This window comes from Stegostoma tigrinum, chromosome 7 (assembly GCF_030684315.1).
Source record: "Stegostoma tigrinum isolate sSteTig4 chromosome 7, sSteTig4.hap1, whole genome shotgun sequence".
Lineage (NCBI taxonomy): Eukaryota > Metazoa > Chordata > Chondrichthyes > Orectolobiformes > Stegostomatidae > Stegostoma > Stegostoma tigrinum.
In genome coordinates this window covers 31,678,077-31,703,504 of record NC_081360.1, presented here as the reverse complement: position 1 = coordinate 31,703,504, position 25,428 = coordinate 31,678,077, and the positions used below count along the sequence as shown (strand labels likewise).

Here is a 25,428-nt window from a genome sequence, read left to right as displayed (position 1 = left end):
CATGAGAGTTCATAAAGGGAAACCTGTAGACAAGGTACGTTTGGATTTCTAGAAAGCATTTGATAAGTTGTCATAGAAAAAGGTTATTGTGCAAGATAGGAGTCCATGGTATTGAGAGTAATGCCTGAGCATGGACTGAGGTTTGGTCAACACAGAAAACAGTCAAGATTAATGAAAACGTTAAATATTGTGAACTCCAGTATTTGTTGTTTTCAGTACAGATTCCAGCATTTGCAGTAATTTGCTCCTCCATTGTGTCAAAATTAATCATCCTTTTTGAGATCAGAAAGGTGTAATTAGTGCCACAAGGATCAGTTTAAGCACGTTAATTATTTACTATATGCATTAATAACTTGGAGTGGAAGGGGCAGTAATTTGTTTACCTACAAAAACTAGTAGAGTGAATGTTGTGATGAAGACAAAAGGAATCTGCAAGGTGATTGAAACAGGTTGTGTAAGGGGGTAAAAACTTGGTAGATGGAGTTCAACGTCAGAAAATGAGAGGTCAAGCACATTGGTACGAAGAATCCAAAAGTTAGAATATTACATAAATAAAGACTCAAAAAAGTGCAGAATGCAGGGACCTGGGTGTTCTTCAGCATGAAACAAAAAAAGAGTTAGCATGAAGGTACAGCAAGTAAGACAGCAAATGGAATTTTGATCTTTATTATGTGAGATGGAATTTAAAATTAGGGAAGTTTTGTCACAATTATACAGGGACTAATGAGAACTGTGCAAAAGAGAATCTTCTTCCTCTCCTCCCTAAATTTCCTACTTACCCAACTGCTAGTGCCCTGTTCAAAGCTACACTTGTTACTGTCACGGAAAAGCACACATGTTAAAATTTCTGAAGTAAACCTGGTCACAGAAAAAATAGCAGTTTAAGCTTGGTTAACTGGCTACCTCCATGTTTGCTGTCCAATTAAGTGAGCAGGTTTCTGTAGACTCAGGACCAATCAGAAGGTCTGCAGCTGTGGACAGCTGGAACTTCACTGGGGAAGAAGGGTTAAAGTAACTGCGAATGTGCCTCAAAATGGAGAAAATGTGCATGAAATGCTAAGACTAAAAATGAGGCCCAAAGCTGGTAGGACCATTAAAATTGAGGGTAAATAAGATCATAAGATCAGAAGACAAAGGAGTGGAAGTAAGGCCATTTGGCCCATCGAGTCCACTCCGCCATTTAAATCATGGCTGATGGGCATTTCAACTCCACTTCCCTGCACTCTCCCCATAGCCCTCGATTCCTTGTGAGATCAAGAATTTATCGATCTCTGCCTTGAAGGCATCTAACATCCTGGCCTCCACTGCACTCTGGGGCAATGAATTCCACTAGCCCACCACTCTCCTCATTTCTGTTTTAAATTTATCCCCACTAATTCTAAGGCTGTGCCACAGGTCCTAGTCTCCCCACCTAATGGAAACAACTTCCTAAATATTGATCATATCTTAAGGTGTGGCTTTTCATCCCTTTCTTATGGGCGAGAAATCTGAAGCTCCGATGGCCTCTTTGGCTGTTGTCTGTAAACTAGGTTCAGTAGTCAGTTTGGGTCCACCACGGTGCTTGGACAATCCCGCAGGAATCCCCAACAATCGCTGCATTTGGCATTCAATTAGAATAATTTGAAATGCCTGCCTCTTTGTAGGTTACATGGAACAGTCCCTCTTCCGTATCTACACTGGCCTTAAACCCCACCTCTTCCTCCGTTACATTGATGACTGTATCGGCGCCGCCTCTTGCTCCCAAGAGGAGCTCGAACAGTTCATTCACTTCACCAACACTTTCCACCCCAACCTCAAGTTCACCTGTACCATCTCCAACACATCCCTCACGTTCCTGGACCTCTCTGTCTCCATCTCAGGCAACTACCAAGAAACCGATATCCATTTCAAGCCCACCGATTCGCACAGCTACCTAGAATAAACCTCCTCCCACCCACGTTCCTGCAAAAATTCCATCCCCTATTCCTAATTCCTTCACCTCCTCGGCATCTGCTCCCAGGATAAGGCATTCTACTCCCGTACATCCCAGATGTCCTCATTCTTCAAGGTCTGCAACATCCCCCTCACAGTGGTCGAGAATGCCCTCGACCGTGTCACCCACATTTCCCGCAACTCATCCCTCACACCCCGCAATAACAGCCAAAAGAGAATCCCCCTCGTCCTCACATACCACCCCACCAATCTCCGGATACAACGCATCATCCTCCTGCACTTCCGCCATCTGTAATCCGATCCCACTACCAAAGACATTTTTCCATCCCCACCCTTGTCTGCCTTCTGAAAAGACCACCCTCTCTGGGACTCCCTTGTCTGCTCCTCACTCCCCTCCAACCTCACCACACCCAGCACTTTCCCCTGCAACCGCAGGAAGTGCTACACTTGCCCCCACAACTCCCCCCTCACCCACATCCTAGGCCCCAAGATGACTTTCCACATCAAGCAGATGTTCACCTGCACATCTGACGATGTGGTATACTGCATCCGCTGTTCCTGTTGTGGCTTCCTCTACATTGGGGAAACCAAGCGGAGGCTTGGGTACCGCTTTGCAGAACACCTATGCTCAGTTTCCAATAAACAACTGCACTTTCCAGTCGCGAACCATTTCAAACCCCCTCGTATTCCTTAGGCGACGTCCATCCTGGGTCTCCTGCAGTGCCACAACGATGCCACCTGAAGGTTGCAGGAACATTCCGCTTAGGAACCCTGCAGCCCAATGGTAACAATGTGGATTTCACAAGCTTCAAAATCTCCCCTCCCCCCACTGCATCCCAAAACCAGCCCAGCTCGTCGCCGCCTCCCTAACCTGTTCTTCCTCTCACCTATCCCCTCCTCCCACTTCAAGCTGCACCTCCATTTCCTACCCCCTAGCCTCATCCCGCCCCCTCAACCTGTCCATCCTCCCTGGTCTGACCTACCCCCTGGATCTAGGCCCAAAACGCCAGCTTTAGTGCTCCTAAGATTTTGCTTGGCCTGCTGTGTTCATCCAGTTCCACACTTTGTTATCACAGATCACACTCAGCCACTTTATAACCTTAGTCCATTGTTTGGAATGTATTAAATTTATTCAGCAGTTTGCTACTTATTGCACCAAAGTCAATTGTCACCACTCCACACAGTACTGGCAATAAATCATCATATAATACAATGGAAAATGATATTCACCTTTCATTGTTTCCCAAACTATGAATGAATCAACCAACGACATCCCATTTTTATAATAAGATGTTGTGATTTCCAACCAATCTGCTTCCAGGGTGCAAATGGTTTGGCCCTTCCTTGTTACTCTGAGTGATATATTGCCTTCATGGTAGGACCGTTCACTGAAGTCTTCATCCGACACATTGAACACAGCAAACAGTTTGAAATCTAGGATGAAATTAATATGCTGTCAGACTTCTATAAAAGGCTCACAAAAAATAAACATAGCAAAGTAGCAGATCAAGTACATTCTCCATGCACAGGTATAAATGTGAAAGGCAATTCAGCAGTGTAGAGTAGATAACTTTGATTTAACTTGCTTCTGAGAAGTTGACAGCATTACACCAACATTTGCTCTGCAACTCAATTGCCTGATAGTAACTGAAGTTTGGATTGGCAAACTGATAAACTCCCAACAATGGGGTGCCAGCGAAAACAGCAAACTTCATCCCTGCTTTGGGAGGGATACAATGACTAGCTGATTTAAGTTTTCCACTGGTTGAATCAGGCCAAAATAACTCAATTTAAAAACGCTTTTTCCCAGAAAACGGATGCGTACAGAATGATGAATTATTTTCCCAACCTTCTCATTTCTTTTTGCAACTTTTATTATGCTAAAAATAAAATTAGTTGCCATGCTGTGTATGTTCTAAAGCATCAGAAGACATCCAGATTACTTGCATTTGACCTAAGCTGAAACAAAATGCAACATTTAAGACAGAACGAGGAATCACTCCCCATTTTCTTCCAGTGGTCTCTGATCAACATTGCTTCACACTACATTAATTCGCTTACATGGATTACTCAATTAGTGGAACCCAGATTCAAAGATATTGGTGCTCCAAAGCATGTCACTGTCCTACTCTGGCTAGTTCAAAAAAAAAGTCAGTTGGCTAAGTAACAGCTGAAATGTAACTAACCCTGGAGAGAGTTTCCTCATCTATATTGTGCTTCATTTGGAAACCTGTTTGATAAACAAGCAAACTCATGTGCATTAATGGTACAGCCAAACTTTAGAAAGTTTTAATGTTGAAGTGAACATTATGGACCAAACCCCCGCAAAATATATTAAAAAGACTTCCTAGACCCTAAATTTTCTGAAGTTAAAGGTTAAGTATAAGGCATTGTGTTCCAGATGCAATTTGATTGCTCTGCTGGTTGGAGTCAAATCTGGCACATACAAAGATGGTTGTGGTTATTGGAGCTCAGTCATCTCAGCTCTAGTACATCTCTATGGGAGTTCCTCAGGGTGGTGCCATAGGCCCAACCATCATCAGTTGCTTTGTTAATGACCTTCCCTCCAGCATAAAGTTAGAAGTGGGGATGATCACTGATAATTGCACAATGTTCAGCACCATTTGCAACTTCTCAGATACTGAAGCTATCCACGTTCAAATGTAACAAGATCTGGAAGATTCGGGCTGCAAGTGACAAGTAGATTTGGCACCATACAAATGCTAGATTTAAGTGAACCACAAAGAAGTGAGAGAGAAATGAGTAAAAACGTTTTCACTCAGCAACCAGTGTAGGAATGGAATACACTGCCTAGAAGTGTAGTGGAGGCAGGTTCTACTGAGGCATTCAAGAAAGCATTAAATGCTTTTTGGATAAAAATAATGTGCAACTCAATGGAAAAAAATCAAGCGATCAACACTAAGTAATGTTGCCCATTTAATGAGCTAGTTCAGGCATGATGGACTGAACGGCCTCCTTCTGCATTGTAACACTTCTGTGATTCTAAAAGGGTTCCCACACGATCAGATTAAACCATAATGTGCTATAATCTTGCCTGTATCACAGGTACCGTGCACCTAAAATCAAAAGAAAATGATCTTCTTCAATTTAACAAGACAAGAACTGATATAAAAATCTAGATTAAGAGCAGCTTTTTTATTATTTCACTTTGTTCAGTGACATGCACTATAAAAGATATTTCATCATTGTGAAACTGGGCTAAACATAGAAATTTCAACACATGAGTATGTAATCTTGCAAATAAACAACATAACCAAGAATAGGTAAGTACAAGAGTAATGGTTTTCAGAAAAATATGAATAAGACTAACCTTCCTTTGGTTCACTGCAAGGACAGGTTTCGTTTCCAATCCTGTTCTCTCTTCCATGCAAAAGATTCTCCTCTGGATCTGGTCTATTCTCTAAAACATCAGTGATTTTATTGCAACAGTGTTCTCTTTCTGTTGCAAATTCCATTGGCTTTTTCATAAAAGTCTCCTCACCGCACCTTACATGGTTATCGAGGTTTTGCTTTTGTTGATCTGGCAATTTAAAGTCAACATCCTGTCCCACATCTGCATCTAGTTCTCTTGATAATTTTATACCATTGCAGGCCTTTGAATGGGTACTGAGTGGATTTAAAAATCCGACAAACTTCATTCCTTTCTTAGTGAAGTCATTCACCTAAAAGTCAAGAACACAGAAGTAAAAACTGTACTGCTGTCTATGTAAAAACAAGTAAACATTCTCATTTGAAAGAAAAACTGTTAGACACGAAGTTGTTTGGGGGCATATGCAAAAGGTTATTGTTGTGGGAGGAGGGCAATGACAGGTCACCGTTATGGAATTTCTGGCAAGGGCTTCATTTTCCTAATGTGCTGCCTTTTCCAGGAAGCGGACCTTCAATAGTACCTTAATGATTCACTCCTGCCTTAAGGAGCCCTCTTCTGATACATCCCTAAAGTAACAGCATTATTTGTAGAAATATAGCAAAAGCTACATTTTGATTGATTTCTTCCTTGGTATTTTCTTTGGCTCTTTCATTTCCTAAAGGACATATGACACAGAAGCAAGGTGGTGGGAATTGGTGTTGGAGAGATTAAAGATGGACATATCCTTTGCCAGACTCTACGTGCATTGGAATTGAGTGTATATCTTGGAGCTTGATTCTAGTAAACTTTACAATCTCTCAACCATACATCCTACTTACTCCTAAACAAATGAGGAAATGTCGAATTCAATTAACACACGTGAAACAGATCCACTCTGGTCACAACTTTGAAAATTATTTCTCCTTAACAGTATTGGTTACTGATATGTATGCAGCACATACATTTACGACCACAATATGAGCCACATAGTCCACTGCACACACCAAAGATTAACTATTCTGTACAAGCAGGCACAACATACGTGTAAGTGCTGTCAGAAGGCCTCATTCATTGAAACAACAATTTTTTGCCTTTTCTGAAATCTAACAGTGATTCAAAAAGATCAACTCAGTAGGCATCAAGAAAGAGTACCTTTTCTAACAGTCCTTTTACAACATCAATGGTAAGTGTTTGATTGCTCACAGACCATTCTTCAACAACTAGCTTTAAGTGTCTTGGTTCTCCTTGTTCTGATGTCTTTATACTGTATTCAAGTAAAATAAACAGAACATGTGAGAAATGAATAAGAAAGGCATCATTTCCTTTCACCTAGTTCACCTACAATAAACTCATACTTGTCAGCCTTAAAGCTTCAGTGTTAATATATACAAATATTCAAGAGGAATAAAAGCAAAGTAAAGTTAGAGGGATGAAATTTTAACAGTCTCTAGCCATAACTCTAGTATTGGGCTGGGGGAAGCACTGCAGAATTTCAGCCTTTGTTGGTGGACATGTTTTAACATGAGATTAGACAAATATGTGAATCAAATAATGGTGATGGAGAGATAGTGTTTTCAGCTGACTCTGAAAATGTTACCGGCAAAGATTCAGCAGACTCTGGAGTCTGATTACCTCTATTCCAACAGGTCTTTAAATCTGGTGCCATCTACTGGAGATCTAATGCCATCCAACAATAGTGATGCAATCAAGGAAATTGATTAGGCAGTCAAAATGAAGAATTCACAGAAAAGCAAGTAGTTTTTTTTTATATAGAATCCCCAAAGTGTGGAAACAGGGTCTTCAGCTGAACAAGGCCACACCAACCCTCAGAGCATCCCACCCAGAACCCATCCTCTTAATCTACACATCCCTGAACACTATGGGCAATTTTAGCATGCCAATCCACCTAACTTGCACATTATATTTCATTTTTTCAACCATTTTCCAAACAGCAAAATAAAAGTTTGGACATGTACATGGTGGTTAAGATTGAAGCTGAAATATCATAAACTAATCTTAAAACTTGATTTTAAACTTGATGCAATTTGAAAATGATATTACAAGAAAATGACACTCCTATGTTAATAGAACCCAAGCCAGTTACTGAGATTTGAACTGAGACAAATTTGCATTTTCTCTCATACAAACTTTGTTAATCATATCCCTCACCCCAACCGATGTCAAAGCTTTTTCCTACTTACAGATCACAGAGATATTTTTTAATCAACTTGTTCAGAGAAGTTATAAAACATCTTTGGAGCATGTGGGACTTGAATTGTGGTCTAGAAATAGGGATGCTCCCACTGTGCCACAACGGCCCTTTTACTGTTTCTTAAAATTTTGTAAAGGAATGTTGGGGTTCACATTAAAGTATTTTCTAATTAGCCTGTTCAGAGATGTTATCACACACACTCTGGTAAAGGTGGGATTTGTCCCTACGACTCTGCCACCAAACCATCTTGCATTCACATTTAGGTATTTTCCCAAACAACCTGTTCAGAGATGTTGTTGCACACCTCTAGGGCAGGTTGGACTTGAACCATGGTCCAAATGTCGGGATGCTACCACTTCACCACAAGGGTCAGTACTCCTTTAACTGTATTTTCTTTTTTTAAAATCAATCTGTCCAGGGATTTATAACTCCCTTTCGGAGCAGATGGGACCCCAAACCGGAATTCCTGGCTCAGAGGTAGTACAGACCACCACTGCATCACAACCGCCTAAGAGCCCTTTTGTTTCTTTATATCCAGAATTCCTCCTATGGATAACTGAACACCTCTGGAAGCAGTGGGACTTGAACCCAGACCTCTCGGTCCAGGGTAGGGACACCACCATTGTGTTACAAGAGCCCTTGTATTGTGTCAGTTAATTAATAGCTACCATATTTCTGAAGAAGTGTCTCAACCCGAAACATCAACTTTCCTGCTCCTCTGATGCTGCTTGGCCTGCTGTGTTCATCCAGCTTCACACCGTGTCACCTCAGATTCTCCAGCATCAGCAGTTCCTACAATCTCTGTAACAATTAATAGCTACCAGTTGTTTCTCTTAGTTTTAAATAAAGAATTAACAAATCCTGACATCAGTGACTAACTAGGTATTAACAGATTCCTCTTTAAATTTGAACTTTTGGTAACAATCTTTCCAAAACTAATTTTGTGCTCTTGAGATGCTGTTTGGCCTGCTGTGTTCATCCAGCCTCACATTTTATTATCTCAAAATAAAATGTACCTTTTTACTTATGTCCACATTATAATAGTCAACATTAACTTATCACATGAACATTTTCTTTAAAATTATTTTTTCGACATGTAGAAATAATTGTTAACCACGTTGTTGAAACACAATATTTCATGATCTTATTTCAATGTTCCATGATTTTTTCAAAACACAAGACGTCCCACTTCAAGGACATCTTATATTTCTTATTAGATGTTTGACTGGTCCGTTAAACTAGTTATGATTAGACCTGATGTCAGTTATGACCATTTGCAACTGAGACCCATGTTAAAACATATGACTGCTGTAGAAGTTCTGGGAGCACATAATATCTCTTGGTAAACCTGTATGACAATTGGTAACTTTCTGTCAACCCCCTTTATTACAGAAATCTTTTTTCTTTTCAACAGTTTTTTCATATGAGCGAGGACCATTCTCAGCCTTTCCACTGTGTCAGCCTTTGTTGAATGAAGATTGTCTTAAAGAGAGAAGAGTTATCCATAAAGGCAAATTACTGCTGATGCTGGAAATCTGAAGCAGAGAATGCTCTAGAAACTCAGCAGGTCTAGCAGCATCTGTGGACAGAGAGAGAATTAACGTTTAGAATCAGAATGGCTCTTGTGGGTGTAAGCAGTCCAAATGTGAGCTTGAAAAAAAATCTTGTTTATTATTGAGCCCAAAGAGACATTATAAGAAATAGTACAGTTGAAATAGAGTATGGAAGAGAGTGCGCTCTTTGGATTGCTCTGCAAGATGTACTGACCAGTCAGCATGTTCGGTATCAAGCTCCAAAAAAAATTTTTTCACTGTAAAATATGGATTTAGCTCTTCTAAAGTGGGTATTTTGTTACGGCACCACTCCAAGGCAGCAAATAGACATTGCGGATCAAGGCATATTCTCAAAGATCTGTCCTCTTTATGATGCATGTTATTTAGCTACATCAGTCTATGTGCTTGCAGTCTTTTAATGATTCCAACTGCTCCTTCTAGCTCGATCCTCAATTTGTATTTTAACTTGACGCTGCACTGATTTCACCTGCTGTTGCCTTTTTATAGCTTTCTTCTTGGCAAAGCTGCTGCGTTTTTTATTTGTTTGTAGCAATACTGTTCCAATTAACAATGGTCTTGAACCCGTCGTAACCGTTTCAAAGATTTTAGATTTTCGTAGTGTTCTTAAGACAGTAGGGGAACATCCTTTGTAGTTTCTCTTTAATTGGTGCAAAATAAACATGTATGCCTTTTCTACTTTTAAAATGGCAGCCACGAGCTTTCCAATTAACAAAAAGATTCCTAATTTTTCAAAATTTTCAGGCCTCAAAACTGGTCTGTCTGGTTTGTATTAACTTTTGGAATAGCCTTCTTACAGCTCTAATTCTGCAGCTATTACTTCCAGTCTTCAGTTTAAACATTTTTTTTCTGGTCCTGTTTTCTTAAAGACATATTCAATAAACGTTATACTGATGGCTCCACATAATTTTGTTTTGCTATTTCTCTTCAGAAATTTCAAGCACTCGTCACAATATTATTTAAAGCTTTGAAACAGCTGACAGTATCAATTTCTGGCACCTTGTCAGGTTAATGATATTGGTCTTGATAATCAATCATTCGTGGCTTTTGTTTATTCAAGACAGCAAAACACATTGTAAGCTATAAAACAACATTACATAGAGCACCTGTTTGTGTGTATGCAGCCTGCATACTCCAGCCAGACTGAATCATAAAATCCCTATTGTGTAGAAGCAGGCCATTCAGCCCATCAAGTCCACACATACCCTCAGAAGAGGATTCCACCCATACCCAACCCTACACTATCCCTGCAACCCTGCAGTTCCCATACAGCTAATCCACCTAGACACTATGGGCAATTTTGCACGGCCAATCCACCTAACCTGCACATCTTTGGATTGTGACCTGGATCCCTGGTGCTGTGAGGCAGCAATGGCAATCATTGCGTCACCATACCAGTCCCACTTATTGGCTGTATGTAGAATTACAACATTGTATACGCATAGTACATACAACACTATTAAGCATAATTAAAAGTGAGGGTTGTTGTATTACAAAAGAAATGCAGATAGCATAAAAATGTTTTGGTCAAATGATTTTCGAACACATTTGTTGTGAAATAAAGGAATTATAAAACCACCTTCTTCCAACTTAATGATTGAGAAGACCGCACTGTAAAAAATACTTAAAACTTACACTTAAAACGTGTACCTGGCAATCTCATGCTTTAAAAGAAATTGTCAATTGTAATTGAATTCTATTATTCTCATGCAGTCACATTGTTAAATGTCTTCCGTTAAACGAACTTAGAATTTGATATTACTAGCTACTTCAAACAAAATGTGGCACTAATTAGTACTTTCTAACATGAAGCTGCTACATTTTCTGATCTATAACTTATACTTGCACTTCAGACTTCATGATAGGAAGTAAAATATTAAATGCTATGAATTTAACTCACCCTGATCTTACTTTAGTTAATATAACTCTATAAATATAACTCAGTGGAGATCGTTTTCTTTGACCAATAGAAAGAATTGTAGGGTGGATAGTGGCAACAACGTATCCTCTCTTGTAGTATGCTTCCAATTTGGAATTAAGATCCAGAAGAGAGGAGATCTTAATAACATCTGGGTTTGATGAACCTATAATATTAAAAACAAAAAAATCAGAAAATGAACACTCATCAACGATGAACAAAGTCTGGTTTTGGTTTGCATCCTAATTTCTATATGCTCCATGATTTTCCATATGGTAAAAATATGCCATTATATTTATTTAAAATATGACAATTATATCACCACAAAGTTACTGTTGCAGTTGTGATGGAACCAGTCATCTGCAGTACCTTTGGGGGAATATGCGCAAGAGTTTTCTGAACAAAAAAATTATTGTATATTCTCCTAAGTACATTGACACTTGTTTCAAAGTTTGTATCCGAACCAAAAGGGAAACTACAGGTTTCTGACGAAACTGAAACTGGCTGAAATCAGATAAAAGACAGGAAGATAACCGAATTTGCATCACTGTGCAGTACAGTACAGTGGACTTCAGAAAATGAAGGTTATGGATCCAGGGTCTAGTAACAAGAAACTACAAAGCTCCCGCAGTTGGTTTTATTACTTAAAGCTATTGACTGACTAGACTTGGCCTGACATTGCACAAGAGGGCTGGGTTATCGGTAATAGTGGTGAATTCACGTCAAGACTGTCGTGAACAAAGTTCTGAGAGAAGGTCACCGGACCCGAAATGTTAACTCTGTTTTCTCCTCCACAGATGCTGCCAGACCTGCTGAGCTGTTCCGGCAACTTTGTTTTTGTTCCTGTCATGAGCAAAGTTGAGGTGGTTCTGTAGAACTGAACCATTTTGGTGAAGTCAGTGCAAGTAGAATAAGGTTTAATTGGGAGCTATTGTCGGATGAAATTTGGTGGCTAAATCTTTGAAGAAACTGGTGAGAGGAAGGTGAGAGGCTTGAAGGATTTTTTGGCTAAAATTGGTGTCACAATTCTGAACAGGCTGCCTTGTGAATCCTTGAGATCTACTCATACTGCATTTGCTATTTGATGTGTAATTTATAGTTTATATTGACGTGAATTTGTTTGTTAGTTCAGATTTATGTTGCTTTTGGTTTTTATTGTTTAGTAAAAGTTAAAAGAGTTTTCTTATTCAGTAAATTCAGTTACTTTGGTTGATCACCAGATGGGATGCATGTGACAAACCATTCAAAACAAATTCATAAACATAAAAGAAGTGGTTAGTGAGTGCGATGAATAGACACTGATATTGAGAACATTTTTACAGGTTGACCGATACGCTATTCATGAGTATTCATGTCAAACAATTGATATTCTGGAGAAAAATCTCATTGAGGTCAAGGATTGATTTGGCAATGAATACACTCATTTGGTGTCACCACAGCAAGAAGCTTAAACTGTTTGGTGGGTTGGGTCTCTGAATTTCATTGGTTGGCTGCCCATATCTTTCTAGTGTTGATAGGTAACCAATTCAAGCGGATAATGAGATTTCCATTGGGCCTTACTGTTTACAGCAAGGTGTTACTTTACTCTATAGAAATGTTTTCTGCTATGGGGGTGTTCAGATCTAATGATTCAGTAATAGAAATTCCTACTGAGTGGCAGTGGCAGTTCCTTTGTGGAATGTTATTGCCATTCCTAATTGCCCTTGAGATGGTAGTGGTGAGTTGTTTCCTTGAACTGCTACAGACTAGTGATGTAGACATACCCACTGTTAACTTAGGGAAGGACCTCTGGGATTTTGATCCAACAACAATAAAGGAATGGTGATATAGTTCCAAGGTAGGACAGTGCGTTACTTGAAAGGAATCTTGCCGATGGTGGCATTCCAATCTGTCCGCTGTCTGCCTTCTATAGATTTGCTATAGAAAGTGCTGTAGATTTGCAAAGTGCTGTTGAGGAGGCATTACAGTGTATCTTGTAGATTGTGTAAACTGCAGCTGGAGAGTTTAGAAGATTAAGCAATGGTCTGATTGAAGTCTTCAAGATATTAACATGAATAAACAGGGTAGATAAATGATTTCAACTGGTTGGAGGTTTGAGAACGAGGGCAGAAAGTCTAAAACATAGGTCCAGATCATTCAGGGAAGATGCCAGAAGTATTTCTACACAAAAAGGATGGCAAAGATTTGGAACTCTCTTCCACAAGTTGCAGCTGATGCTGGATCAGTTGCTAATTTTAAGTCTGAGATAGATAGTTTTTGTTAAACAAAGGTATTGAGGGGTATGGGCCAAAGGCACATACATGAGTTAGGCCACAGATCAGCCATGATCTCACTGAATGGTGGAACAGGCTTAAGGGGCTAAACAGCCTACCCCTGTTCCTACAACAATGATAAGGGTAGCACTTGTCATGATGATATAAAATATGGATTACTGATCTTTGAATTCTTTTAGCTGATTTAATATCTGGGATATTCATGGACTGAAATCATTTCAGAAGGGACCAAAAACACTAGATGGAATCTTCTAGGGTACTGAGCAATGTGGGTCTGCCAAGATTTGTGGCAGAATCAGATGTGACGCTGATCTCGATGTTGGCAGCATCTCACTCCACCTTTTATGCTTCTGATAAGTAGTGTAGTGAGATTCTTGCTATGCAGCAACATATTGGGGATTATTTCTTGTTAAACACCTTGTTAACAGCCCAACTTGTCTTTCTAATATTCAGCTTCATGTCTTAAGAAACATGCCAAACAAGCTAAATGTCAAGAAAACTCAATATGGAAATCAGTTTGGGTATCTGGCAAATTCAGCTCATTTCCTGTTCTGAAGGGCCTCATGATGTGTGGGACCAAACAGCACCTCAGAGCATGATCCACCTATACCAATTGTACATACTCTCTGTCCACAGGCAATGGCATTGGGCATTTGCCAATTGTTCATGACTATCATGGCATATCTCTGTTCCTCGCATGAAGTATAGACCTCCATTGTAGGGCACATCAGCAACTAACACTGAAGACTGCACCGGAGACACATTATGTGCACAGGCAGGGACCCAGGTGACAGACTAGATAAGGCTGCATCTCAGAGCTATTCTTTCTCTCTCTCACTTAAAACCTATATGGATGATCACACCATCCTTGCCTTGCCATACTAAATAATGCAAACAACCGGGCAGCTTGCTTTGCTAGTCGGCAGTCTTCAGTCAAGGTAGCATTCATCTTGCTTTACACCAGTGTGTTATGTCAATCTCACATCTGCACAATGTGTCAGCAGCTTACAAGGTAAACACATTGCATCTGCAGCATGCAAGCAAACATATCTCAGCCTTTACAGACTGGTTCTCCCTGGTCCACAGAGACACCCAATAGCCAGGGGCTCCAGCACAATAAGTCAAGGGCAGCCTCTGAAACACCTTGAATGGATTGGCCACAGTTAGGCCTCCAGACAGGATCCATGTCTTTGCAGCTGGGGGAATGGATCACAATCAGTCCTGTGCTTCCACCGCAGCCAACTGGGGGAGTAGAGCTAATGCAGTTGCTGAGATGTCAAGCCACCAAACAGGAATCTGGGCATTTCTCAGCTGAGGCTGTTTTGTTAAGTTATTCAAGGAGCTGGGACATGTCCTATCTGTGTTACATCCTGTGAGGCTATGAAGTTCTGTCTTGTGCTGGAACAACAGCATTTGGGTCCAAGCAGAGCCAAGCAATGCCATTTACAAAGAAGTGCCAAATAATGTACAGTGTGTTAAAACTCAGTGCTCTCATTAAGTTTTCTTCTTCCTTCCCCTCCCACTACATCTTAGTGTACTTCCTAATTCAATCTGGGGAAGAGAGAGCCTGGTCGACAGTGGAGACCCTTAGAACTGAAGTTTTGTTTCGGCAACTTGCTGGGCACTCGTGCCTGAATGAGCTGGACATGCTGAGGGTCTTTTTTCCAGATACAAATGGTTTCTCTTCGAATTGAACCTCCAAAGGTCAAGAGAAGGGCAAGCAGGGTGGAGTTGGAGGAACCAGCAACTTCTGTAATGTCCAGAGAGGAGACTTCTGAGGAGATTGTGTGTGTGGTTCCTTCTCTGGCCGGATGGCATCTGGCACTGACCCGTCTCTTGATGAATAAGAGCCACCTGGAGAGCTCACTAGATTCCTCATCATTCTTTGATATGTCTTTTGTTCTGAGGAACAAACAGTGGGACAATGGAGTTCAGGTGTGTGTGTGCCTCTTCAGTAGTCCCTGAGGCTGTTCATGGCAGCTGCCAGCCAGTCCACAGTGGTATCCAGATATTTGTGTGCCTCATCACATTGCTGCAGCTTCTGTCCAATAAGGTTCAATGCATTCCACATTTTTGTCTGCCACAAAATCCTTGATTGATGACATCACATGCTCCTCCCACCCTTGGTGTAAGCAGGTGCCTGGTCTCTGGCAGTCCACTGAGTGCCAGCAGAATGGAGCATTTCTTCCTTGGCCAGCTGTGGAGCTGTCGCAGAGACTTGCTCACTAGATTTTGGCAGCGTACTTATCCATTCCAGCAAAACATTCCTATAAAAGAATCTGTATCTGAGCTGGTGGGGTGCAGGAGGCAGCCTTGCAGATGCTTTTTCTGAGGCCATGGTATTCTTGTTGTCAAAGATGAAGGAGGCAACTTATATAGCCAGCTGGAGGTGGTGGATATGCTGGTTATACCTGCAAGACAAAAGAGAGGGTGTTCTGGCCAATGGTGTGCAATGAATGACACTGACAGCAGGGTTGCTGTGCCATTTCCAGTGGAATAAACAATGGTACTTAACTTAGTTGGCAAGACATGCATGTTTCGGCTTCCCGCCAGGAGCGGTTCCAGTCTGCTCCAGCAAAGGCTAGGATTCTCTTCTTGTATGGGGTGAGGATCCTAATGTTGTTAACCCTCTACTGTCCAGGCTTTTTCGACTCTGTTATGGACTGTTATTTCCTATAATGAGAGAAAGGGAGGAACTAAGTGAGATGAAAGTGGGTTGCACAGCTGGTAGGCATAGGTGGTGGAAAGGTGGTGAGGTGTCCTGAGTGACAAAATAGGCTGTGCTGAGGCCATGCAGGATTAGTGGTATGGCAACTCTGGGAGGGCAAGAGATGGGCAAATGCATGACAACAGATGTGGGAATGATATTGAATACAATAGTGAGAGTGGCAAAGCATGAACCTTGGTGGGAGGTGGGTACAGCAGGAAAGATACAGTAAGCACAAGATAACAAAGAGAAGAGTGTAGGACTTACGCTTGCAGAGTGGAGAAGGTCACTGACTTTCTTATGGCATCGTTAGCTGTTCCACCACACTGTAAAGAAGGCACTGACTTGGGTGACGGCTGAACCAGACTGTCAGGGTCTGCATGAAGGTTGCATGACCTTTTCTGTCAGTCCACTAGGAAGAGGACTCCTCTCCTTTGCCTCATCCCCTTGATAAGGTCCTCCAGGTTCCTGTCAGAGATTTGCAGCATCATCTTCCACTTCTCTGGCATCTTCTGGAAACACCCTTGACCAAGCAGGGCAACATCAGAAAGCCAGTGCTTATCCAAGTGCGCAACTGCCTATTAAAGATAGTGTGGAGGCAAGAGATGCTGGACTTTCAGTAGATAGCTGGTAATGAGTACTTCTGGGACTCAGACTGGGACACAAGAAGCAGACTTGAAAAAAGAGACATCAAAATATATAGCATGAGAAGAGGGTGCTGGTTGATTGGGCTAATGTTGGCATGGAGATACAGCAAGACAGTTAACTGTCACTCTTAACTTTTCTCAACAGAAATATTCAACAGTGAGGAAAGAGACACGGAGCCTGGTGTTGGCTCTACAACATTTTGAATTTTGTAATCCAATAACTCTTTATTGATGTGTCAGGGAGAAACAATGTTATATTGAATGTGCTTCTTAAATAGACCTTTCATTTCTTTTCTGCAGGGAGATTTTATAAAGGTTTATAATATATCATTATGAATGAGGAACCTGAATTCTAAAGTAGATGTGAATGAATTTTTGGTTTTCAGTTGTGTGAAGGTCAGATAGCTTTTTTTAGTAGTTGGAAGAAACAGTATTTCCAACAAATCACGAGATCTAAGCTAAAGAAGTAGTCCAGCTACCTGGTGAGATAAAGAATGAATTATTAGCTAAATTAAAATTTACAACTCAGAAAAATACAAATGGAGAAGCCAGAAGCAGGCTCAGTTTAGAAAAGATCCATATTAACAGATGTGCTGTTACCAGTCTATGCGTTTCAAGGACGGATGGAGAGAATAACATCTGGCGAATGCACAAAAACATGCTGAAAGGAAATATTCGACATTTCGTCAACTGAGTAATAGAACATAGAACAGTATAGCACAGTAAAGGCCCTTCGGCCCACAATGTTGTGCTGACCTATTATCCTACTCTAGGATCAAACTAACCTTCATACCCTTTGTAGATTTTAGTGTGAAGAACAGTTGTGATACTTCATGGGTGCTGAATATCTGTAAAGAATATTGCTGGGGAAAAGGGTTGAACATTTCTATTTATAGTTAACAATAAGGTCAAGCTTTATTGTCTGATGTTTATGACATTATTTTCTTTTCGTGAGCGATAAACTTTGATGTTCTTTTATTAAAAGTACATTGGCAGATTCTTGTGAATCTGTTCAGTATCTGAACACTACTTGACTAAATTGAATTAAATAAAGCTTATGGTCTAGCAAGCCAGGCTTCATTCTGGGCTCTGCTTTGATTAGCATTACCATCAGCTAGTATCATAACATTTTCCTGATTACTTGTTGAATCTGTAAACTAACATTATGTGATTCATGCACTAGGACATCCAGATCGCTCTGTATCTCAGAGCTTTGGAGTCTCCTAATATTTAGATCATATACTTATTTTTCATAGAAAATTTCATATTTTCCACATTCTACTCCACTCATCAGATTTTTGCTGATTCACTTAACCTCTTTATATCCCTTTGTACCTTCCTAATGTCCTTGTCACAATTTAGTTTCCTACCTATCATTGTACCATCAGTAAATTTAATAATACTTTCACCTCTTTTATCAAAGTCATTTATATAAATTATTAAGAGATTAAGCTACAGCACTGACCCCATGGCAAGCTTTATATTACATCCTTGTCCTTGTCTTATATTTTTTTCCTATATTTTAAAACTCTACCTTGCATGCATTTTTAATAAATTGATTGGCTTATCCATACACCATTAAGATTTATGTATGTAAACCAACAGGATTATTTGTTAAAACTAAACTATTTAGTTATATTGGTTCTCCTCTTTCTTCCTTCCAAATACCTCTTTAGAACTGATTAAGGCTCAGGAACATTTCAAGGGACCAAAAAAGGAAAGGAACTAGAGAAGATTAGAAAAGACAGTTAAAAGCAAATAAATGGCAAGTGTTAACCACTGTCAACTGAAGCAGTTTTAAACTGAATTTGTCTCACTGAAACATCAAGGTTCAGGAAAGAATGCTTTTAAATTGTACTTAAAGAATAGTTTGTTCTTAAAGATTAACTTGTATTTAAAAGCTTCTAGTTTGGTAGATTCACTTTAGATGCCTTCAAGGCAGAGATCAACAAATTCTTGATCTCACGAGGAATCAAGGGCTACGGGGAGAGTGCAGGGAAGTGGAGTTGAAATGCCCATCAGCCATGATTTAAATGGCGGAGTGAATTTGATGGGCCGAATGGCCTTACCTCCACTCCTATGTCTTATGGTCTTATGGAAATACATATTGGTTCCTCCTAATTCACATTCAAACTTGGCCAGTCTCATGTCAAGAAGATTCAAGAATTATGAGATTATTTACTCAGGATAAAATACCCAATAAACATTGAATAATAAAATGGTTGAGGACAGAAAGAGGCCATTCAGTCTGTTACATTCACACTAGCTTTCTGCAAAAGCAACTCAGCTCATTGCATTCCCCTCCCTTTTCTCCGAAGTGTTACATTTCTTTCTTTTCAGGTAACTACCCAATTAGATCCTGAAAGCCTTGTTTGAGTCTCTCTCCAATACACTCTCAAGCAGTGCATTCTAGACCTTCATTGCATCAGGATGTTTATCCTTATTTTGCTGTGGCTTCTTTTATCAATCACCTTAGACTGGTGTCCTCTAAATCTGGATTCTTCCAAAAGTTTTTCCTTATCTTCTTCCAGACTTCTCATAATTTTGAGCAATGCTATTAGATCTCCTGGTAACCTTTTCCTGCGTAAAAAAATCAGATCCAGCTTCACCATGCATCTGAAATTAGTCATTCTTGGAATCATATTGTGAATCCCTTGTAATGCTCTCTGATAACTCCATATCCTTTCTAAAGCATGGCGCCAGAAACTGGGCAGAGTACCCTATTGAGCCAATGTGTAATACAGGTTCATTGTAGTTTCCTCGCCTTTGTACTCTCTGCTTCTTTTTATAAAGCCAAGGACTTCATATGTGTTATCGATTGTTCTCTCAATCTGACATCCCACCTTCATTGATTTGTCACATATAACTCTAGCTCGCTCTGCTCAAGCCCGTTTAGAATTATACTGTTTGTGCCTTAATATTTTCCCTATGAAACTGAATCATTTCACACTTGTCTGAATTAAACTTAATCTGCAATTTGTCTGAATATTCCACAAACCTGTCTATGTTCTCTTATCATTTATTAACCTCCATACAATACTTCCAGGACATCTCTGCAAATACAGCCTGGTGTGAAAAGATAAAAATACGAAGTGAGATAAAAAGTTGGAGTTTCTTTTGATAACATAGAGATTAACAGATTATTCAAATTTATGAAGAAATAGACATGAGTAATTTGACACCAACTTGTCAGTGATTATAAGGTTTAGAATGAGATACATAGGGAAGAACCTTTTGTTCCAAGCGACGGGAATGCAATTTAATTAGCCAGGGTAGAACCTTATCAAAAGGCCGCCATCTGCCTGCCTCCATTGTAATTAAATTGTGCATGGGAAGTTCCAACTTGAACTTCCCACTCTAATGCCGTTTGAGACCCTGTGGTCAATTAATAATCACTTGGGATGGGGTGGGGGCGAGATGATCAGGGCCTTTTCAAAAGCACGTAAACAGTTTGATTAAGTGCATGGACATCATGCTGTTGGCTGCTTGTTGACTACCAGGCTCTGTCCTTACTTCTGACTCCCTTGGCCTCCTCTCTTTGCAACCCCCAAATCCATAAGCCTCTCCCTCCCACAAAGCATTTGTCTTTGCAAACTTGATTGCCCTTCCTGCAGCAGATATCTCCATGGCATTGCCAAGCGGGACAGCTGCTGATCTTTCAATGGCCAGCAACCCTTGTCATGCTGGACTTCAGCTTCAAGGTCTTGGTTTCAGATGGGTGCAGACACTGTCTAAATTGCTTGACTGGGAGAAGATACAGTCGGCTTTCATCAGAAGAATCAGTGGGGACGTCTTGTCACCTCTTGGGCAAGTGAGTGAGACAGCTGATGAAAATACAAGATTCTGTCCGTAGACATCAGATTAAATATGAGAGACAGGATTCAGTCCAAGAGAAACTATTTTGCACAGAGAATGTTAGAGTGCGGAATGTACTACTGGAATGTGTAACTGAACACTGACTTTGCTTAGAGATTTATGGGACCTTTGAGAATGAACTGGAAATGGAAAGATTGGTAAAATGGTGTGGGAAGGAGCGAGATCTTGCTACCACACTACGCTACCAGCAGTGGGAGAGTCATGGATGGTCTGCCGAGAATGCAACTAAGCTACATATGCAGTCAATTAGGGGCTGCTTCTCACATCAGCTGTGATTTTGCAAGTGGCAGATGTAGCCTCTGCTGCCTGGAATACCACGAGGTAATCCCTTTCATCTTCAGTCTTTTAGCTGATGTATCAGTATTTCCATGACTTTTATTGGGTCTGTCTCTTATTTCATGTGGGAGGGCTTTGATGGGAGTATCAATTCCTGCTGGGTGTGGGTTCTGAGATTGTTGGACGCAGCCTCACACAAATGATCAACACTTCTTAAATACCAGCACCACCTGGAAGTGTGCCTTAGATGTAATCAACTTGAGGCCTGCTTTGCTGATAAGACTGGATCTTATTGTGCTGCAATTTGCTTCTACCTGTCTCTTCAGCACGGTGTGCAAATTGCCCCATCAACACTGACAGACATCTCCCTGATAGCGTTCTTCCTCCTGGTCTACCATGATCCTTGTAATCTGATCATTCACGTGAAGAAACAGTCAGGGCTGATCAGTATTAGGTGAATTCAAATCTATCAGGATGTTTTCATCCCTCACTGATTCAGATCGGAGACTTTTAAACTGTGTGTTCCTAATTGTCTGAAAGAGATCTACGAGAATGAGAATTAGTCAAACAGATTCACCAACTCAAAGGACAGAGACCACATCCTTACCTTTAGAATGTTTATTCCCATAGGACTTCTGCTGCAGCTGTGACAAACTACTGCTGACTCAAATCCCTTGTCAGGGCCTCCTTCAGGCATCAACATCTCCTCCCAGACTTCTCCATATGCTTTACTGAATGTATGCTCCATTAACAACATTACCAGCTCCCTCTCTGCCATGACCACCTGTACATCCTTGATCCAGTCTTTGGCCAAAGGGGTCATTTAATATTTCTATATTCCCTCCAAATCTATCCAGATTTCCTTCTCTGTTACCTGAGCTCCTGGAGATTGGCAATACCTTGGCACCCCTCATGGAGATAGCCAGGTTCAGCTCCTTCAAGGTCTGCTCCATCAAACACTTCTTTAACCCATCCACGGTAATTCAAACACTAAGCGATATATAGGAGGCTGAGCAATGTCTGTAATGGCCTGGATCTGACCAGCCAAATTCAAGAAAATTTCTTGGTACCTGTGCTGTGGAATTTCACTCCCAAACACCAAAATGTACCACAAGATTAAAATGTACAGAACACCTGAAAGCTCCTGCACTCCTTTATTTCACTGGCTTCTAACCTTTCAGTATTTTCAAGTCTTAGTTGCAGAAATAAACGTTTCACAATGAACAACAGTGATCTAACATTCCAGACATACAAGAGGAAACTGTCGAGAAGTCAACTCCTGGTCTCAAATAAATCATAGAACAGACATGGCTATTGAGCCATGGGAACAGAAATGCCATGCTTTCAGCTGGGGCAACGGTTAGTTATCTCAAACCTTTCTCTTTTTTTTACAGTTCCTGCTCTTCACAACAAGGTTTTAGGGTACATTTGAATTTGAGATGCAGCGAAGGAAAAAAGTTGAAAGCTGATGGACTTGTAGCACTTTCCCTGCTAGTTTTCTCAAATGTACAAGACTGGTTAGCTTGTCATCTAGCCTACAAAGTGTATCTGCTGCACTTTGGGATTTCGTCGACTCAGGTTGGTCGAGGGCTGTTCAGAATGCCCCAACTGATGGCTTCAGGCTGGCCTTTTTGGGGTCTTGTTCCTTCTCTCTGTTGCTGTGCTGTTCCTCATGGTTTCTGGCTCCATATCTCTTTTGACTACACTCAGGGCTTCCAGCTCTGCCCACTCATCAGCCCATGTTCAGGGCTTTTGGCATGGCCACCCTACAACACAACTCTTCCTCACTGCCACAGAAACCTCAACAGCGAAGGGGATTAATCCGTAAGAAAGCTGTGAACAGCCTGCACTGAACACGGATGTTGGGATGAGAAGCTTGACTCCTCTGCTGCATAAACTTTGTTCCATTAAGTGTACAGCAGTAAAACATTCATCTCTGAGTCATTTTGGCTCTAAGTACAGTTTCTGGCTTTTCTCATTTACTGGTCCCAATTTCAACAGCCAGGAATTCAGTGGGATGGAATAATTGCTTACAGTGTTCTTTAGAGGGAAATCAATTCAGGAGTTTTGCTCCTATTTATGGTGGCCCTGTGCCACAAACTGCTTTTATATATGGATGCCCTGTAAAATTAGTTTGATGTTAAGGGTTAAAGGAATGCTGTCAGTCACTGCATAAGTTCACTGGTAAAATATAGTCAATATGACACCTGGCCTCTATGAAACAACAGATCAGCACAGAAGGAACATGTTTAGAAAGGGGTAGTAGGGGAGGGGAGGAGATTGGGAATATATTTAAAGTTGTCAAAAATGCCCAAAAACTCAACTCTCATTCTAGAATTTAATACAGAAGAGCTGGCGAATAAAACAATATATTACTTTAACCAAAATAACAAGAGTCTGATCACATACATCTAAGTGGTTTTATTGTTGACTGACTGTAAAGTTTTCAAAGAATTATGAGTTTACTATTTCAACTTCTTATCAGAATTTGAACAAAATGAACACTGGAAGCTCTGTTTCCAGAATACTGCCAGCTGGGGTTGTTTATTTGCTTTGGGGACAGCAAACAGCCAACTTAAGCTGAGAATGCTAACTTTAAAGTTTGCTTGCCGGAGAAAGGTCTGCAGTAAAGTGAACAGAAAAGTAATGGCATACACAGCACAAACGTTAAATTTATGACATGTGTGAAATCTCACTTTTAAAAATGCACTACATGGTTGCTGTTGGAACCACTTCTGAAGTTACTTTGTGTAATCAAAACAATTTCAATCCCAACTGCTTTTCTCACACTTCTGGAAGTGTTACTGGTGCACAACTATTCAGTTGGCTAATTTGAAGACTACTGTCTGTGATGTGTATAAACAACTGGTTAAACAATTCACTGCTTTTTAATCAAAGTGAGTATGACCAGACCTTTTAACTGTGCTACTAAACAACAAGACGATTTTGTTGAAACAACAAGGAGGCAAATGAAACTCACCAATATCTAAAGTAAAATCCAGCAAAAGGTATTCATATGAAATATCAATCTTTGTTTCCACTTGTGGTCTCTTTAGGGTAGAAAATATTTTGCCAGGGCTACTATCATCAGGTTCTTCCAGCTTTCGTAGCCCACAACCCATGGCAGAATCTGCAAATAGAGCTATTCATGAGTCTGTGACTGATTTCAACAAAAGGCAGTTATAATTTCTGTTATGCCTTCTGGCCTCCATAAATCCTGAAGTCAGTTAAAAGTCAAACTGGGCCCCTAAACTCACAAAAACAGGAGAGCTGTTATTTTACATATGGTTTTAAAACCATATGCCATTCATTTGCTTTTCTCCTGCATTTGAAACATAAAGCCTGCATGCAGCATGGAGTTAGAAGTCAGCAACAACCACTAATGTTGCACATACAGAGTTCCAATTTATCACAGCCGTTAATGCCACGTCAGTCTACACTAAGGCCCTTACTAATATAATAATGGACACAAGCTTTCTGTCCCTCTCCAGACTTAAACTGGGTAATTAGCAAGTAAACAAAAGGCAAGAATGAAACTTGGATGAAATTACCTGCGATGTGAAGAAATGCTCTGGGCGCAGTCAGATGGCTGTCCAAACAGCAGATGGAAACTCTGAAGTAGAAAGTTCCAAAATGGTTGTAGACTAAAATCATTTCCAGAAAGGAAGTAAAATCCCTGAGAGGAAACTGTTGCTGGCATCTGAGAGGAATGGTTAACACACTGGGAGATTTAGATTATGCTGAAGCCATTCATTTGCATGTTTGAAGCACAGTTCCTGATACTTGGGAAACTACATCAAACCAAGAGTTTGTTTCAGGAAACAAATTTAACGTATACGATAAGAATAAACTAATAAAACTCAATCAAAACATAAAAATAATTTATAAGAATTTTATTCTGGTTTCACATAAAGACCTCACTGGTTAAACTTAAGAAGTCAATTTGACAGATTAAAGTAAACATTCATAAAACATACTGAGATGATGTTGAGGTGAAAAATTTTTAAATAACCTTGGAAATTTACAATACTTATTTCATCTTTGCACTTTTCATCAATTAGAAAATTACAGTGTGAATAAAATTGCATGTCGATGCAGTTCATCAGTTATTAGCGTCATTCATTGCAATCAGTGTTAAGATTTTGAAAATAGCTCTGGAATTAAAATGATCAGCAGTGTATGCAAATAATTATAATAACATTATGTGTAACACATCATTTTTAAAATATTTGTCATAGATGTGGAATCAGTCAGTATCAGTATTTATTATTGCAGGAAGTATCCTGAAGCATCACTGCAGTAAAGCAGTTGGAAAGAATTTTTCCAAAGTCAGCATCACAGTGATGCAGTCTGGGAAGATTGGCTGGTGGTCAGTACTGTAGCAAAGCAGCTTAGGAAGAAATTTCTGTGCGTGGCTGTATTAAGTAGACTAGGACCTCTGTGGACGTTGGTGGACCATTGTTTGAACCAACCTGCTATGGGTGGCTCTTTATGCTGGCTTCGGCCGAACACCAATTCAGGGAAAAACCAAACTAGAACTATGGCCTCAGAAACCACCTGTGACCTAGGCCAGGGAGTCCAGAATATAGTCAGGGAGACTATGAAGAAGGTGGAGGAAGGATTACCAGTTGACCGGACACACTCTT

At 40.3% G+C, this 25,428-nt stretch overlaps 1 protein-coding gene across 1 annotated transcript in view; it reads right to left on the bottom strand.

Annotated features, from left to right (window-relative positions):
• Positions 1-24,431, bottom strand: part of rftn2 (raftlin family member 2) — a 49,845-nt gene extending 25,414 nt beyond the window's left edge. The window contains exons 1-6 of the mRNA XM_048535308.1: positions 24,334-24,431; positions 23,763-23,912; positions 10,986-11,169; positions 6,455-6,566; positions 5,264-5,615; positions 3,163-3,366 (exon numbers count right to left, since the gene is read on the bottom strand). Coding sequence (XP_048391265.1) covers positions 3,163-3,366; positions 5,264-5,615; positions 6,455-6,566; positions 10,986-11,169; positions 23,763-23,904 — 994 coding nt within the window. The 5' untranslated portion in view covers positions 23,905-23,912; positions 24,334-24,431. The remainder of the gene's footprint in view (positions 1-3,162; positions 3,367-5,263; positions 5,616-6,454; positions 6,567-10,985; positions 11,170-23,762; positions 23,913-24,333) is intronic.
• Between the last annotated feature and the right edge of the window lie 997 nt (positions 24,432-25,428).